General features: G+C 26.2%; 1 protein-coding gene across 6 annotated transcripts in view; it reads right to left on the bottom strand.

The window, feature by feature from the left end:
* The window catches only part of LOC107444591 (uncharacterized), a 73,052-nt gene that overhangs the window by 30,332 nt on the left and 23,463 nt on the right, over positions 1-19,257 (bottom strand). For all 6 annotated transcript variants that reach the window (XR_006224950.2, XM_043040411.2, XM_071185460.1 and 3 more), the window contains exons 14-26: positions 18,210-18,344; positions 17,966-18,126; positions 16,355-16,619; positions 15,329-15,430; positions 13,259-13,444; positions 10,845-11,019; positions 10,502-10,662; positions 7,333-7,449; positions 6,733-6,834; positions 5,134-5,232; positions 2,174-2,354; positions 1,253-1,386; positions 38-112 (exon numbers count right to left, since the gene is read on the bottom strand). Coding sequence is in view for 5 of the 6 variants with exons in the window: in XM_043040411.2 (XP_042896345.1) it covers positions 38-112; positions 1,253-1,386; positions 2,174-2,354; positions 5,134-5,232; positions 6,733-6,834; positions 7,333-7,449; positions 10,502-10,662; positions 10,845-11,019; positions 13,259-13,444; positions 15,329-15,430; positions 16,355-16,619; positions 17,966-18,126; positions 18,210-18,344 (1,893 nt within the window). In the remaining variant the exon portion in view is untranslated. The remainder of the gene's footprint in view (positions 1-37; positions 113-1,252; positions 1,387-2,173; positions 2,355-5,133; positions 5,233-6,732; positions 6,835-7,332; positions 7,450-10,501; positions 10,663-10,844; positions 11,020-13,258; positions 13,445-15,328; positions 15,431-16,354; positions 16,620-17,965; positions 18,127-18,209; positions 18,345-19,257) is intronic.

Raw genomic sequence — 19,257 nt, 5'->3', positions numbered from 1 at the left:
ATTTACAACGATCTATTTATTAATATTATTAACTTACTTCTTCCGCTAAGAAAAAGAAATAATTTACTACATGTTCAGGTAATCCAGCAAACTTTTTTCGTAAAACTGGATCCTAAAATAAAGAAAGCAGTAATGAAGCAAGATATGTATGAATGGATGTTAAAATATATATATATATNGGCAAATATATATATTGAAAAAAGTATGTATTGTATAAAAGTATTTAGGCGTTTACTAAGAAAATAATGCTTAGTAAATGCCTAGATACTTTTATATTTAGAATATTTTAGATGATCATAAGCAGTTCCTTAGAAAAAACACTTTATTAGTAATATTTTACCTAAAAATTTAAGCGTCTCCTTCCAACAAAAAAGATATTTTTCTTCCTCAATATTCAAAACAATTACGATAGTTTAAAAAATTATTAGATTTGGCAACTAATTAAAATATTCAACTTAATTAGTTACAAAATTAACCAATTTGGTAACTAAATGCAATGGAACGCATTTCGATGAGTAAATATATATATTCAAGCATATTAAGTATTAGAGCTTATTTTCATCATTCTTTTAAACTTTAAATCTGAATCATTGCTCCTCAGCATTATTTCCTTATTTTTCAGTTACTTTGACAAATAAAAAAATTCTGTTTATACAATTCTACAAAAGTTAACATGAAGGAAATAGAATTCTTTTTCTGTGTCATAAGAGAACCTTCAATAAGCCAAATCATCTTTCTTGGATTAACATGCATTAAAATTATCTTTCTTCGGTTAGCATGCATGAAAGTTATTTTTCTTGGATTAACATGAATGAAAATAAAAACATCTTTCTTGGATGATCATTATCTTTCATCTTTCATAAAGTAATCACTCTTGGGTTGACATACATGAAAATTATCTTTCTTGGATATACAAGCATAAAATTAAACTTATCTTTCTTGTAATAACATGCATGAAAATTACAAAGTCATAACAATTGATTGCTAAATGCTTTTCAACAATGAAAGGAAAAGTTTTTAAAGATTCAAACTACATTATTTTAGTAAAAAGTGAAATAGTTTTGACTAATGGTTTTATTAGGCCCATTCAAACATCATATGGTAAAACTTTTTTTGTTCACATACACAAGTATACAAATGAGCACTAGAATGAAAAATCTGTATGAGAGTAGTAAAAAAAAAAATTTCATTCACGGTATAATAACAAAAATGAAAAGTAGATTTTAATGCAGTAAAATTTTCATTTGTGTACCTGAGTAGCAATGCCTACAGGACATGTATTTAAATGGCATTTTCTCATCATTGTACAACCAAGTGCTATTAAAGGTGCAGTCGAAAATCCAAATTCATCAGCTCCTAATAGAGCAGCAACCATAACATCAAATCCTTAAAGAATAATTGCATGCAAATTAATATATATTTCTATAATATATCTGCCTATTTTTAATACAGAGCAGATTTTTACAGTGGATTATAATAATCTCAAAATGGAAAGTTTCTGAAAATTTCAGCAACAAAGAGTCAAAGTAATTTTGATTACAGTAAAGTACAATTTAAAACAGAAACATTACTTCATTTCTATATTATGTATTTATATTTTAAAAAATAGTTAGAAAATATTGCTGTTATTTAAAAATATAATATATTTATCCTCACACAAAAAGAAAGAATAGTAAAACCATAAAACAAATAATTTGAAAGATAAATTGTAAATAATTCAGCTACAAACAAAAAGGATCCCATTAAAAATACTTCCTCAAAAAAGTTTATAAAACAAAAAAAACTAAGCAAAATACCAAAAAAAATAATAATAAACAATTTATATAAAACTAATTCACCATAAAACCTACTCGAATGGAGAAAAAATTATAAATAAAAAATATAGTATTAAATCTGTGAATTTCTATACATATATAATTATAAATAAAATAATACCTATAATAAAAATATTATTAGTAATCAAACATGTATTAAAAAAAAACATTAGTTGTAAAAACAAAATGTTAATTATAACATATAATTTGTAACAATAAAAATAAAATAAAATACCAATTATTAACTGTAAGCTATACTCTGTTATAATAAAAATATATCACTAAATTGAATAAAAAAATTTTATAAATGGACATTATTAAACAATGAAGTAAATTTGAAAAATAAAATATAAATTTACCTGTCCTTAGTTGCCCGTCAGCTTGCAATATGACTCGCGAACGAAGATCATTTAAAACAAGGGTTTGATGGGTTTCTGCGATTCCTAATTCCCATGGTAATCCAGCTCCTTTTATACCAGTCCAACTACTTGCACCAGTTCCTCCATCATGACCAGATATAGTAATATGTTCAGCTTTAGCCTAAATTAATGATTAGAAATACAATTAAAAGCGTGCACATAGACAAACCTCAATATCATTAACTCGAAGATTGATATCATGATATCAAAATTAATCGATTGATCATGATATCAAAAATTGAATAACAATTGTTTAATAGTTTTAAAAGTTTAGTTAACTGTTATAACATTTTATATGTCATGTAGCATGTGTAGTACGCAAAAAAAGGACCACTCTGAATAACTTTAGATCTCATGATTGGATCTTTACTTTCTAGGACTAATTCTTAATGGTTCAAGGAGGTGACCTCAAATTTGCTAATTAATTTGTGCAGACAATATTTTAAGATAAGAAATAATACAAAAAATATACTTTTTTCGAAGAAAAAAAATTTCTGCACATTTTGATTTCTGACTCTCAAAACATGAAGAGTAGCTGCAATCTGAAAAATGTGGTCCCAATAGTTTAGTCAGGAGAGCAGCTGAAATGTTGTAACCCTTAATTTAAATTTTGCTTTTGTATATTTCAAACCATTAAGATTCTGTAGAAAAAAAGAAGTATGTCTATTCATAAATAGTACATATCTGTGTATGATCTCATAACTTAAAATATCACCTGCACTAATTAGAATATTTAAAGTTGCCCCCTTGAACCATTAAGATTTGAGTCCTAGAACATGAAAATGTGATCATTAGATTATTCAGGGTAGTCCTTTTATGTCCACTGTTTACAAAGCCAGTTGCTTAATATAATGGCATTTTACTGAAATTCTTCTGATTTACCACCGTCCTCTTCTTATATATCTCCTGATATTATAACCTCTTTAAATATTTCTGATTTTTCCAAATCACTATGCAGTACAAGATTATTGTCTATGGTAACTACATTATCATAAGTATAAATTTCTTTTGGATGCATTAAATTAACAAGTTCTTTAAAATATTAAAAGTAGTTGTTCTACTCTGAGCAGACACATCTTACAACAAGCTAATTCTTTTCATACCGTCAAGCAATCTCTTTCTACATTAGAACTGCATAAAACAGTTCTGAGAGTTATTACAAAATACTTGAATTAAATACTTTAATAAAAAATACTTGAATTAAATACTTCAATAAAAAATACTTAACCCAAAAAAATATTGTCATCTCTGCGTACGAATTGAATTTTGTATTAAAACAGAAAAAATAAAAGAAAACCCCAGATTTATGGAATACTCCGAATCCAAATCAATATCTTCACAATCAAAATATTTTCGTTTGTTATTTCCACATATAAAGCCGCTAATACTCAGCAAATCCATATCTTTCATTAATGGTTATTGAGCTAACAAAATACAAAAAGCATGCAAACTCACAAATACACAGGGGAAAAAATTAAGCAAGAGAAAAAAAATCCTGAACCTTCTAGTGCCATCTACAGCAAAAATAAGCATAAAATAATGTTTTTTTAACCTAAAGGGGGAAATAGCGGGATCAGTATTGAAACAAGGGAGGGATTCTTTTTCCACGATATTCACGTGGCCTATAGTTTCGGATGAAACTGATACCCCACTCAAATCGTGAGAGCTCTAAGCGGAGGGTTAAGTAAAAAGTGTCCATATAATTTAAAAATTCAATACTGTATTAAAATCAGTAATGGGCTTTAATATTTCCTAAACCAATTATTCAAAAATAGAATTTTAATAATATTGTGAAAAACACAACTTGTGAGTAACTAAACATTTTTTCCAAGAGTAAATAAGTATATGCTCCCTCCCTTCAATTCACCATTTTGATAATTCTGTAATCATTGAATTTTTAATATCAAATACTTTTAAATAAAATGATAAAGAAATAAATTAATTTTTTGAAAATTAAAAGCATAAATCATAAGATTTGTTACTGCATATGCTTAAAATATTAGATAATTGATTAGATAAAATATTAGAAGGGAACCTAAATTTAAACTTTATTAAAATCTCGAATGAATTATTCATTTTTTTTCAAAGACTCGATTTTTGATAGACTGTTTATTTTGAATTAGTTATAAAAAAATATAATTTTCTGAAAATCACAAATCCAGTAAGATAGATAAGAAATAGAGAAAAAGAAAGAAAGGAAAAGAAACTAATACTTAAATAGAATAAAATACTATACAAATTAAGTTTTACTTTTATTAACCGTTGTAGGATATTCACTCAATGAGGAATTTAATGAATAAATCTCCTCAATTTCAAAACTAACTCATATTTTCTTACTTCTAGTAGTTGATTTTGAGGAAATAAAAAATATTCTTTCTCAATGTGTTTACCCTTTTCTCATTAATTTAATTTAAACTTATTTTTTAACACTGCTAAAAGAGAAAATCAACAATTCATTGAATTGGTCTAAAATATTAAATATAACTGAAGTCAATGAAAGTGTTACGGTCAATGCTAAATAGTGCTTAGTTTTCTTTTAAGTCATTTTCATACATTAATTTTCAGAAATACAAATTACTGAATGAATTATAATTTAAATTTTCTTAATAATTACAAATATTTGATTTAAAATTTACAAGGTAGATATTGTATACTAATTGCCACTCAGTATACAATATCTACCTTGTTGGATAAGGCCAATAAAAAAAAATTTAAATTTGAAGTAAATATTCAACAATTTGAATCATTATAAATTGTGATATGGTTTTATATCTAGTAACAAAAACTCATTCATGTTTTAGATAAAATCTTTATAAAAATGTTTCAAAGTTTTAAATTTTGAAAGAAATTGAAAGACATCACTAATTTTAAAGAAAATTTTACAAAAAAAAATGACTTACTTTAGCTACTCCTGAAGAAACAATACCAACACCAACTTCCGACACAAGCTTCACTGATATACGAGCAGATGGATTTGCACATTTTAAATCATATATTAACTACAAAACATAACATTATTAGTGTAAATATAAAATAATCATTATAAATATATTTCATGATTATGTATTCAACCAATTTTACATCTTCGTACAAATTAAAACTAAGTGTATTATAAATCGACTCATAATTGTCGAATTTAAACCCAATTTCATTAAGTTCAGCCTACGGCCTCTTAGCTTTTCATTGTTTTACAATTCAATAAATAATGAAATTCTTTGAGAAGAAATATTTCTATTTTCGGTATTTAGCAACTCAAAATATTTTCTGTTTATAATTTTGTTATATTTGTTATAAAAACTTACTATTAACAAGTTAACAGTTGCTTGGTAATTTTTCTTAAGCTATGCTATTGATTACAGTTATCAATAAGTAAAAGAAAGTAAAGTGCAGAGATAAGAGAAATATCTACATCCAGCTCAACAAATCAATAGGTATTTATTATCTCTTTTCACTTAATAATAAATTGAGAAGACACTGTAATAATTTAGTTTATATCCAAACCCTGCAATATTATACCTGATAATATAAAACTTAATTTCCTTCAAAAAATATGAAGAAGGTGATAAAAGTTGACATGCTTTAAACACTCAAAAATAGGAGCCTATTCTCACTTGCCAGTTCCTCATTCCGTTTAGAGAGTCTCGAAAATAAGTGCCTATTTTCGGTCACTCAAAACATGTCAACTTTTATTACCATCTTCATATTTTTTTAAGCATATGAAATTTTATACATTCAAATATATCTTTCTGATTCAGGTTTGAGAGAAAATTCATTTAATACTGCAATGTTAGTGCAATTTTACATAGTTCCTGCAAACAACAATCATCTCACAAATTACGAATTTAAAATAAAAGTACAATTAAATACTATAACAGTTTGCTCAAGATTTTATGATGCTAAGAATATTCAAAATATTATCTTTTATGAAAAGCTTTAAGATATTGTCATAAAAATAAATGATTAGAAACGAGCAATTTTACCATGCTGTTCTTTCATTCTATTGAACCATACTTAAGACAGATTATGTTAACTTTTCTTATTTCTGACTTTCCGTAAGCTGGTTTTAAAGAAACACTGTTGACCAACATAGCTACTGAATCATGTATCCAATGGTTTTAAAAAATATCATGGTACAGACTAAAAAACCAAGTGATCGGCAGTCTCAAATTAAAGAAAATCTTAAAAAGACATGTTATATAAAAACAAACTTTAAAAAATTTATAATTAAACTATTTTATATCAAAACATTTATAATTTTTACAATTCTCACAGACTTTAAGGAATAAATTAAACTTCTGCAGAATTTCTTTTCTTTTCTCCTTATTTTTTTAAATCAAGAAATAGAACGAAATCATAAAATTTGTCACTAGTTTCAATCTCAGAAATTTAATAATTAGAAGCAGTAGATGTTAAGGAAATTGGTTTTTTAAAAAAAGATTTTAAAAAAATAAGCATTTTATAGGATGAGAACAATATGAAATAAAAAACACAAAATTTACTTCTGATAGATCTTCAATAGAATAGATGTCATGATGAGGAGGGGGACTTATAAGACCAACTCCAGGAGTTGAATGACGACATTCAGCAATTTCTTCGGAAACCTAAAAAATTATAAATTATACTTGATTTTAAATTAGAGAGTTAAGAAAAATCTAAAACATTTATTGTTTTGAATATAAATAAATTATACAAATTTTAAAATTGAAAATACTGTCAACAAAACCAATTTAAAAGATCTATAAAGTTATTTCGTGAAAAGAATAATAATTATTTTTAACTTCTTTTAACATTATATCTGCAGTATAATAAAAAATCAACTATGCAATAGAAAAATCAATGCAAACAACAAAAAATTCAAATTTCAGAATTTTAAATATTTGGCCTTTTTACATGTAAAGCTAGAAACTGCAGACACAAAATTTTTTACGAATCGATAATTTTTTTCTGTTTTCTGAGATTCCATTTATCTTGGAAAGTATTAGCAAAAGAATGAAAATAGTTATCAAGTCATTTTTCTTGAAATCTATGAAGAAGCACTTTCTCGATTGCATGGCAGTATATGCAATTATAAAAAAGTTAATAAAAGATATAAAACTAACCTTATGGCCAGGAAGCTCTCCACCTTCACCAGGTTTTGCACCTTGAGCCATTTTTATTTGAATTTCATCTGCATTTGCTAAGTAGCCTATAGTCACTCCAAATCTCCCTGATGCCACCTATTTGCACAAATAAGTGTTACTGGCTTGCTCCATTCTTATTTTGAACAGAGTAAACACTAAAATCATTTTAAATGTGTTTTTACTTAATGTTACTTATCAAATAAATTTGTCGCTTTATGAATCATACACATATACTTTATTTTGCTGTGTTTGACAGTTCTAAATGATAAGATACTTCAAATGATAATGCATCAAAAATGAATAAAATAAAATATAAATTATTAGACTTGTGACCATCGCTTTGATAATAGTCTTATTTGATGTTTCTTAAAGGTTTGTGATGCTTATGAGACATGTGAAAAATATATTTTAAAATTAACACCACATATTCAAGAGTCTTAGTCAAACTTTGAAATAAAATTAATTTTACAAGTGTATTTTATATATGGAACTTTTATTGATGAAATAAATTTAGAGAGTGCTTCATAGAATCACATGGAACCATGTTTTTCCAAAGAAACAGTTAGTAATCTGTATCAGGAGTCATTTCTTGCAATAAAAAGTAGTGTAATATAAGATCAGAAAGGTATATTCATTTTACTTTTATAAAAAGTGTTAAAAATAACCAAGTTACACTAACAATTATATGTAAAAAATGCTGAGACAATTTTTTATACTGACAATTTCCTATTTCAGCTAATAGTTATTGATTGTCCCACCTGCATCACAATTACAATCATATAGTTAGAATAAATCCTTAATTTCAAAATTATGAATGTACTAATGGGATGACACTGATAACATTTATGCCATGAAATCAGGAAACAGCTATGAAATTAGGAATTTTTTCCTTCAATGAAATTAAGAAATAGCTTCACACATTGAGCTTCAATTATTATACAAAGAATTAATAATTTCCTTTATTTGTTATAACATAAACTAAAAAAAAAAATATTATTATAATTACATTTGATTAAATAAATAGTTATATATATCCTACATAAATAATTATAGTAAAAATCTAATGAATTGATGTTGAACCTAAAACAATATTTTTACTTATTGCTTGGATGGAATACATAAAATTGCTGACTTCAATAAATACAAGGTGTCCAATGCATCATTGTTGCCAATAAATAATTTTAAAACCCTATTCAAAAATAAAGTAAAAAAGTGTCCCTTTACAATAAGGGATACAACATAATTTTTAAGTAAGGAAAAATCAAATCATTATCAAAACCTAACAAGCCATTAATGAAGAAAGCCGGATTAAAATCATCAAAACCTATTTACTTGCTGAGAAGAAAGGAAAAGCAATTAATTAAACCATCTTTAAGCAATTAAACCGATTTTACTGTTTTATATCTTGCGTTCCTCAATGCTGGTTCACTAAGTTTTGATAACATTTTTTTTTTTGCCTACATCAATTTGAGACCCCTAATGTTCACATTTCTTTACTTCATTTTTCAAAAAGATAGAAAAAATATTAATTATTAAAGGTGATGTTTATAGAACACCCTATTATCCCATATATATATATGAGAAAATTCATTTAATACTGCAATGTTAGTGCAATTTTACATAGTTCCTGCAAACAACAATCATCTCACAAATTACGAATTTAAAATAAAAGTACAATTAAATACTATAACAGTTTGCTCAAGATTTTATGATGCTAAGAATATTCAAAATATTATCTTTTATGAAAAGCTTTAAGATATTGTCATAAAAATAAATGATTAGAAACGAGCAATTTTACCATGCTGTTCTTTCATTCTATTGAACCATACTTAAGACAGATTATGTTAACTTTTCTTATTTCTGACTTTCCGTAAGCTGGTTTTAAAGAAACACTGTTGACCAACATAGCTACTGAATCATGTATCCAATGGTTTTAAAAAATATCATGGTACAGACTAAAAAACCAAGTGATCGGCAGTCTCAAATTAAAGAAAATCTTAAAAAGACATGTTATATAAAAACAAACTTTAAAAAATTTATAATTAAACTATTTTATATCAAAACATTTATAATTTTTACAATTCTCACAGACTTTAAGGAATAAATTAAACTTACACAGAATTTCTTTTTTTTTTTCCTTATTTTTTAAATCAAGAAAAAAAACAAATTCATGAAATTTGCCACTAGTTTCAACCTCAGAAATGTAATAATTAGAAACAGTAGATGTTAAAGAAATTAATTTTCATAAAAATGATTTAAAAAAATAAGCATTTTATAGGATGAGAACAATATGAAATGAAAAAAACACAAAATTTACTTCTGATAGATCTTCAATCGAATAGATGTCATGATGAGGAGGGGGACTTATAAGACCAACTCCAGGAGTTGAATGACGACATTCAGCAATTTCTTCGGAAACCTAAAAAATTATAAATTATACTTGATTTTAAATTAGAGAGTTAAGAAAAATCTAAAACATTTATTGTTTTGAATATAAATAAATTATACAAATTGTAAAATTGAAAATACTGTCAACAAAACCAATTTAAAAGATCTATAAAGTTATTTCGTGAANAGTCCGTATTGAGAGGCGTCCGTTTTGCAGGAGTGTCCATAACTGGAGGTTTCACTGTATATATATATATATATATATATATATATAATAAGAAATTGTAACAGATATTTCTTTTAAATTACAAGTTTAATTGTTTGATTGATTTTCTTTTTCTAGTAACAAAAAATAAAAAAGACATGAGCTTATTTGAAATATTTGCAAAAATGGTTGTTTTAGATCATTGCAATTATTTCAACAACCAGGCAAAAAAAACTGTAAAATATTTACTGTATTCACAACAAAAATACATTCTACTCTTAATTTATGCTAAACATTGACCCACACTATATTCATTATAAATAGGCATCTTAAGGTTTTCGCCAAAACCATGGTAAAAAAAAAAAGTGGAAAAGCGTGGAGAGTGAAAAAATCATGTAACTTTCAGACTTCAATCCTGTTTACAAAGAGCATCATGAAAGTTCACTATATTAGGCAAGAAATTAACAATTTTTTTAAATACTTTTGGGACACCTTTATAAAAATTAAAAGTCACAAAGGATAAAAAACTACACTTATAAAAATGAAAGCATTTACTTGCTTAATTGCAGATCGTTTATTCTGTAATATATCAGCAGAGCTCCATCGCTCTGCGCTTTCACCTCCTTCCCCAGTATTGGATTTCCCACCAATACGATTCATTGAGATGGCTAAGGTTTCATGGGTTTCAGCTGAAATACTACCAAGACTCATAGCTCCTATTAAATTATACAAAAACAGAACAATAAAGGAACAATACAAAATACAGCTTTAAAACTCTTTATATATCCAGGCTGGAATTTAAAAAATAATTGAGAATTAAGAAGCAGTAAACTAAAATTGCAAAAAAATGGCCACAGAATTTTTATCCTGAATAAACAATAAGCCAAACGTTAAATACCAGTAACAAATCGTTTCACTATTTCTGCTGCAGGCTCAATTTCTGATAATGGAAGAGCTCCCTTATTTTGAAACATCATTTCTAATTGTCCTCTGAGAGTGCATTCACGAACACTGTCCATGGTACTTTCAACATAGCGCTCATAAGCATTTTGAGACTTTGTTCGAACAGCCTCCTAAAAAAATAATATCCTAATTAAACTAATGTTACGTAATATTTAGTAATATCAATATGCTTGAGCCGCGATGGCTCAGGGGATAGAGCGTTTGCCTTCCAATGAGGCGAACAGGTTCGAATCTCATTTGATATGAATTCCACATCCAGCTTGCACCAACCACAGTGCTGATGTGAAATATCCTCAGGGGTAGACGGATCATGGGTTAGAGTCCCCTTGCCATCAGGCTAACTGTGGGAGGTTCTTGTGGTCTTCCTATCCATTTAACGCAAATGCGGGTTAGCTCCCTCAAAAAGTTCTCGCGAAGGTAAATTTCTCCCAATACTCGATTCAGGAGATCCCTTGTCTTCTGGATTGGGTTCAAAATTACAAGGCTACCGAGTTGAACATTAGTAGTCGTAAACCCAAAAAATTGGGTCAGCTGTTCAGCAACGGTTATAAAATATAAAATATCAATATGCTTTAAAACATTAATTTAGATCAAGGGAAATAGAATATAAATGTAATCAATTTACAAAATTTGAAAAGAAGAGCACTTAGGAATTTGTCATAAAATGAGTCATGAATTTAAAATGTCATTAAAAGAAATAAAATAAAAATATTCCTGCAACAGCCAGTGTCTAACCAAGGAGACACAATGACAATGTAGTCAGCATGGAACACTGCTTGCCTTTACAACTCAGACAAGCTGATACACAACGGTCTGAATTGTAATTACACTCTATTTTATTTTTAAAAAATTAGTCTGCTATTAACAGGAGTATATTAAAAATAATACAAAAAGGTAATAATAGATGATGATTATGTAGAAAATAAAATACACTAATTAACCCATAAAGAACTTTAAATATATATCAATATATAAATTCTTTCCAGTCACAAATAAGAAGGGATATGAAAAAATTAGTTTCTATAATAATTATACCAAATTCAAGAACAATGGATGATTATAATAAATCTAATAAAGAAAAACTGTATATCTTGGTGTATAAATCAACACCATAGCTTTGGTTATGAGATAGCAAACTTCTGTTATGTTGAGTCGACTGCTGTCAGTAAGTTGATTATTATTCCTAAGGACATCATGAGTCAATTGAGACTAGATCTGTGACAAAACGTGAATTCAAATGTTATTGCAAAATATTTTTTAAAATTTGGAGTTTCGAATTCTTTGGATGAGGGTGAAGACGATTTTTTGTGAAACCCAGCTGATGAGGATGAAGTAGAATCCATTGCAGAGTAAGACCCATATGCCAACACTGCTGACATTCATGAATCTGATATCAATGTTTCGTAATCTTTAAATTTGTAGCTTTATTGCATGCTCAAAAGTTTTCATTGTGTTCTATTTTTTTTAAATACTCTTGAATGAACTATCTTAACATTTCTTATTCATACCTTTTTTCTGAACATAATTTTAAGTATCATTTCTAAAAAACCTTGATATGTAAAGAAAATATGATGAGATAAAACCTAAAATTAATTGCATAAAACAATTAAAAATAATTTTTTGAAAAGGGTAATTTGATAAAGAGATTTATTTTTAAAAATAAATAAATCAAAATATTTTACTACTGGTGTATAAGTCGCCCCCTTGTTTTCCGTAAAATTTTGGGGGCATGAAAAGTTGACTTATACACCGCTGGAATAATAAACTTGAGAGATTTAGATGGTTAAAACAAAAACAGAAACTTCACCAAATATATTATATCTATGGGTCATATAATATATATATGGTTATAATATTATTACAATATTATTTTCAAAACATTTAAAAGTATTTTATTGACGAAATTTCAAGAAAAGGTCTGAATTAAATTCAATGCTTACAACTTATTTTAAGAGATTTTGATTACCTATGACATGCACATACTTTACACACATTATTTTTCAACAAAAAAATAAATTTTATCGCAAAAATTATTTTAATATTTTAGTAATAAAAGATTTTTAAAACCATAAATGTTGCATTGATATGCATCAATATAACAATTATTTTTCACATGTTATTTCACATTTTTACACCAATAAAAAACATTTCCAACTTAGAAGGATTGATTTCACACATAAGTAACAACTAACATATGACAGTAAATTATAATAATAAAAGAATAAAAATAAAGAATAAAAGTGAATCAACACCATAAAAGAGAATTTTTAACATACCAAACTGATAAATTTGAACTTCTATAAATATTCAATTCTACTGAACTATAATATAAATACATAAGTTTCAAACCTGTAGATTGGCAACACTTTGAGGATCATTTACATGAGCTTCACCACCGCTTCTCCAATGGTAAAAACCTGGATTTCTCAGAATTTCATTATCTCCATTACTTGCACAAAATGCAAAGTGATGACGCTCCATTGCCTCTTGAGCAAGTACTTCAAAATTAACCCCACTGATTCTTGAAGGTGTATTCTGAAAAAAAATTTCATTAATAACAAATAATAATAATTCAAAAAATTAAATAATCTCAAAAATATAAAAATAAAGCTTATTATAAAGTACAGGAAATCTAATTATAAATAATAAATTAGATAAATTTTGAAACTGATAAAATAATGGAACAATATTTTTATTTATTTTTTTTAAAGAAGGACATATATTTGGCAAGTTTAGATTAATTAATATAAATAAACTAAAACAAATTACTACAACACAAAAAATATAATTAAAAAATGACAACATTCCATAAAAAATTGTTTCGATAATTCACATTAAACTTTCATAATGCATCAAAATAGTAGTAAATAATATAAAATTCCACGCAAAAATTTTAATGTTACTTGGCTCAAAGAAAACTCCAAACAACCTTGCAACGTTAAAATTAAATTTTATCTTAACAAAAAAATTATTATGAGAAATTAGTTTGAAATTAAGAAAAAAAAATTGTCACAACAAATTAATGATTTTCATTTCCTCATTCAACAATATATGAGTGCTCTAATTTTTAAAAAAAATGTGAATGCTATAAAAAAAGCATATTTAACGAAATGATATAAACACCAATATACTAGAACAGAGTTTTCTTTAAAAAAGTACGAAAACAACTTAGAAAATTGCTAGAAACTTTTTAAATTTATAAAATATTGAAATCAGACTTATTAGTTGCCAAATATGATTCACTACAGAACTAAGAAAAAAATATTTAAATTTTTCTTGCCCATGCATAGTATAAAAGAATTATTTTAATTCATATCTTGCACAGTATTAAACAAATGTTTTCAAATTTTAAAGAAATAATTTTGTATTCAATGTTAAATTATTCCAAAAACTGTGTTTAAGTTTATTGAATATTTTTAAGTTATAGCAACAAAAAAATTAAAACAAAAAAATTAGTTTTTTACAAAAATGTCAATATCTCCATAAATATTTAAGTTAGGTTTAAGAAATTTGTGCAATTATTGCATATAATAACCAAAATTATTGTTATAAGTTACAAATTTGTTGCTACATTTTTTGACTTCGGGTATTCAAAAACACTATTTTCCATTTATAATTTATTGTTGGACCCTTAAACCTCTAATAACTTTAAACGTCATTGATAATTATGAGAAAATGCATAACCTAAACACTTCTAAATTTATAAAATGATTCTCTAAGTATTTTTTAAGAAAAATAAAAAAAATTATTAATATATAAGTGTCTACATTATTTTGTCCACCCTCTGTATGTCTGTATATAATAAGTGTATCAGCGAAAATATCTGTGTATATACATCTTCTTTCTTAAAAAAATAATTGCTTTTATAAATTTCGAGAACTTTTTCCCACAATTTATAGTTTTAAGCTTACATTTTCAAAAAAATATCAATATTAATAAGTGCATTTTTTAAATAAAAAAAATTAAACCATTAGAAAATATTGAAAATTTTTGACCAATAGCAAACATGAAAAAAAAAATTAGAAAATTTCAGATTTCGAAAATGTCATTATTTATTATTATTTTACTTAAAAACAGGGGACTTTTTTTCTCAATATAGATCAGAATTTAAATTTGAATAAAAAAAAGTTTGGTTTTGTTTATACACGTACATAAAAACAACTTTTTTTTATCTCCTAGTTGTTAATTTAATTATAACTATTCTGTTATTTTTAAAATTATAAATATAATTATAATATTTAGAAAAAAATTTGTGTTTTTTTCCATTTTTATAACAAAAATATTTTTAAATTTTAATAAAAATATCACAATAATATCATGAAGTATTGATAATTTTGACGATATATTGTGTAAAAGTTCATATTTCTATTTCTAAAATTTTTTTAATGAAAAGAGACAGAAAATATAAATACACTTTACTTGAAAACATTTATCAATAACATCATAATCTAATCCCAATGCTTCAAAAATATGGGCCCCTTTATAACTTTGCAGAGTAGAAATTCCTATCTTAGCCATAACCTATAAAAGACATAAGTATGAAGGTTGCATTTTAATGAAACAATTGTATAATTTCTACTTAATCTTAACTAAATTATAGTTTCATACAAAACTATAGAAATTGAACTTAATATTGCAGCTATCTAAAAGGAAAATACAAAATAAATTTAATTACCATTTCTTTAAAATAATTGCACTAGTAATAATAAATATTTGGAAAGTAAAAAATGTAAGCAATGGCTTTTTATTAAAAATGTCTAAATTATTATACTAACAATAAATATTAAATAAGAACAAAATAATTAAAATTCAACTTTATAATATTTGAACAGCATAAATTATAAACAAGCATTTCATCAACTATCCTCCTTACAATTCATCCTACAATTCATACTTTTCCAACAAATTCTACTGTTCTGAACTTCCAACTTTAGCCTTCAAAATATTCTGAAACTGAATAAAAAATACACCCAGTGTATTTCCTACTAAAGAAGTTAACACGTTGAATGCCATAGGGGTCACCTGTGACCGGCACTGAGTTTGTTTGTAGCGCCACGGGGATCACCAGTGACCGGTGAAGCCAAGATTATTAGAAAAACATAATTCGAGTAAATTTTTAATGCTTTCAATTTTTTTATATTATTATCGTTACTAAAATGGTTTGAAGAAATTAATGCAATACATACTGAGAAGATGATTTTTGCCAGACGGGCAAGCCATGTAAAAATAGTGTGGCATTCAATGTGTTAAAAATATTTTAAATACAAACAAAGCAATTTCATTGGTAAAATGTGAAAAAATTTTATAGAACTAATTATAAAAAAAACTGAACCATCCATAAGTTTATAAAATTGAAATAGCATAAACAGGCAAGGGATAAAAATTATTTAAATTAACTTTCCGTCAAAAATACATATGCTTTAGGTTGTATTTTAACTACATTACCTTGGAGATGCCAATGGACAGAGCTTTTATATAATTGGCTTCAATTACTTCTGTACTGATTGCAAGGCTAAAAGGCAATTCTAAATTGATTCCAAAGGCAATATCATAAACCAAATACGGGCATATCGCATCTGCACCATAGCCTAAAAGAACACACAATTGATGAACTTCTCGTGCTTCACCAGTCTCTACAATAAGTCCAACTTTCATACGCTGTCGTTCTTTTACTAGATGAAGATGAACAGCTCCCAAAGCAAGCAAAGCACTACAAATATACAATTATATTATTTATTTTGATTCTAGTTAACAAACATTTATAGGGTGCATAGCCAGATTTTACAACAAAAATAAGCACCTTTTACTTACTTTTTAAGCACTCAAAAAATATTTTCAATCACTTTCCAAAAAGAAAAAAACAATTCGTAATTAGGATCTGTGCAGCAATAAAAAAAATTTTCAGTCGTTTAAAATTCTTAATTTATAAACATAAAATAAATAAAATTCAAAAATATTTTCAAAAACTTTACATAATCAGGATAAAATAAATAGTTTCTAATAAATATTGCAAAGAAAATTGTGAAAATCATGCATTTTTTGTAATTTAAAACGACAATCGACAAGGCAAAGAAAAAATCTCTTTTTAAAAGATAAAAAATTAAGCACTTTTTACAAACCCAGAATAAAAAAAGCACCTTTAAGGGTTTTTATGAAACGTAAATCAAAAATAAGCATTTTTTAAAAACCCTATGCACCCTGAGTTATAAAGAAAAATGATATTTTATTCTAACATACATTTATCATATACCCCAGTGTAGAAGTCAACCCTCCTATTTTTGGTTAATAGATAGAAAATTTCTAGTATACATACTGCTGAGAAAAACCAAATATGAAAATTTTATTGCAAAATCTCTTATCAAGCGTGGAATTTTGAATTCTTTTTCTAAAGTATCACTTAGTAATCTTTTCCTTTAAGACCTTTCCTGACCAAAAAATAAAAAAGCAAGTTGAAATTTTGTTAAACATAAAAAAAATGACAGTATGGTAATTCAACTCTAAAAATTTCTAGCAAATAAATCATAAGACAATATTATTTATATTTTCAAGAGCATTACATCGGCTTTGTCAATAAAAAATGCATTTATTCAGTGAAAGTTCTCGCTTTCACTCTGTGCTTATTTATCAGAAAAAAAAATTTATTTAACTATCCTATATATCTTGGTGTACAAGTCGACCCATTGTATAAGTGGAGCCGTTATTTAAGTTGATTTGTCTTTTTTATTACAAAACAGCAAAAAGAAGTTGGGTGTATAAAGTCAACCACTGTGGGTAAGTCGATTATTATTCCTGTTGTTGCTTCTCATCCCCACTGGTCTAGCTCCGCTAGACCAGTGGGGTTGAGAAACAACAACAGTTTTCCCGAAATTCTCGGTATGTACGAACCCAGTCATATGCAATGCGAGTGGCCCGACTGGGACTTCCTTAAAAATATGTGTGGAACTCAGTGTGTTAAATGGTATTATTTCATTTTTGTTAAATGAAAATATATTTATATAATTTTAGATTATCAAAATAATTTACAATAAATAAATAGTGTAATTTTACTATAACTACCTAACAGGCACATGGCGTTCATCAGCTTTTCTATCAGATAATACTATGAAACTGTATCCCTCTTTTGCAGCAGTGTATGCTTCTAAACAAATCTGATCAATAGCAGGTACTAAGCCTTCACTTCCATTTTCCACAGGATAGACGATATCAACAATTTTTGTCTGAAAAATATATTATGTTGCCAAAGATCTCAAATCTCCAATATCTACAAATTATAAATCTTTTAACAAAATAATAAATATACCTTCCATCCATTAAAATCTGTAACTTTGATGGCAGCCATGTCCCTCAAAGTTAGAATGGGGTGTTCAAGCCATAGCCTTTGACATTGTTTTGCATTAGGTTCAAGCATATTAAAAGTTGGACCTATAGGACAAGCCTAAAATCAAATTGGCATATTAAAAATCATCATTTATTTATTTGTTTGGTCTCAGCATTTTAATCTGTATGTTGAATCTATTTACTAACATTATTTAAACTTTTTTTTTATTTAATTTTAATGAATTTTAATCTTTAATTATTATCGAGTAATAAACCTAATTATATTTAGGGTGTTATAGATAGCAATTAATAACTTTTGACAAGTACCATAACATGAATTATACAGTTGTAAAGTTCGAAATTTTTTTTTCAAGTTTGAGGACTATATTGATTTTTTGAACCACTAAATGAATACCTAGGTGGTCCTATTGGACCACTAAATTCCCATTGCTAGTGTGAACCAGGGTTCGCCAAGTGAGCCCACTTTGAAAAAACCCGCCCGGGTTTTATTGTGTGGGCCCACCTTGAAATTACCCACGATAAGTGGGTTTTTTCAACAAAAAAATTTTTACTAAAATTTATTGTTTTGCATTTACTTTTATATAATTTATTGTGCAGCATAAATTTGTCAAATAGAGTTGCATTATTCATGTGATTAAGCTTTTAATATTAGAAAAGTAAAAGAAACTCGAATCTTCACATAATTTTATAGTAGGTACTATTGAAAACTTTAAGTGGGTTTTTTCAAAAAGTAATATTTTAATGATATTAAATCAAATAATAATTTAAATAATATAGTCTGAAAAGATCAATTTTTCTAATATAGTTGCATGCTTTATATATTAATAAACAAGTTATTATTTTTAATTCATATGTTTAAAAAAATTGAAAAGAAACAATTTTTTTCTTTTTTTTACCAAGTGATACATTAACAAATTTAAACAGTTTTATTTTCTGGCTTCAAAAAAAAAAAAAAAAAAAAAAAAAAAAAAAAAAAAAAAAAAAAAAAAAAAAAAAAAAAAAAAAAAAAA

Source organism: Parasteatoda tepidariorum, chromosome 9, assembly GCF_043381705.1.
Source record: "Parasteatoda tepidariorum isolate YZ-2023 chromosome 9, CAS_Ptep_4.0, whole genome shotgun sequence".
Classification (NCBI taxonomy): domain Eukaryota; kingdom Metazoa; phylum Arthropoda; class Arachnida; order Araneae; family Theridiidae; genus Parasteatoda; species Parasteatoda tepidariorum.
This window is presented reverse-complemented; position numbering and strand designations above follow the sequence as displayed.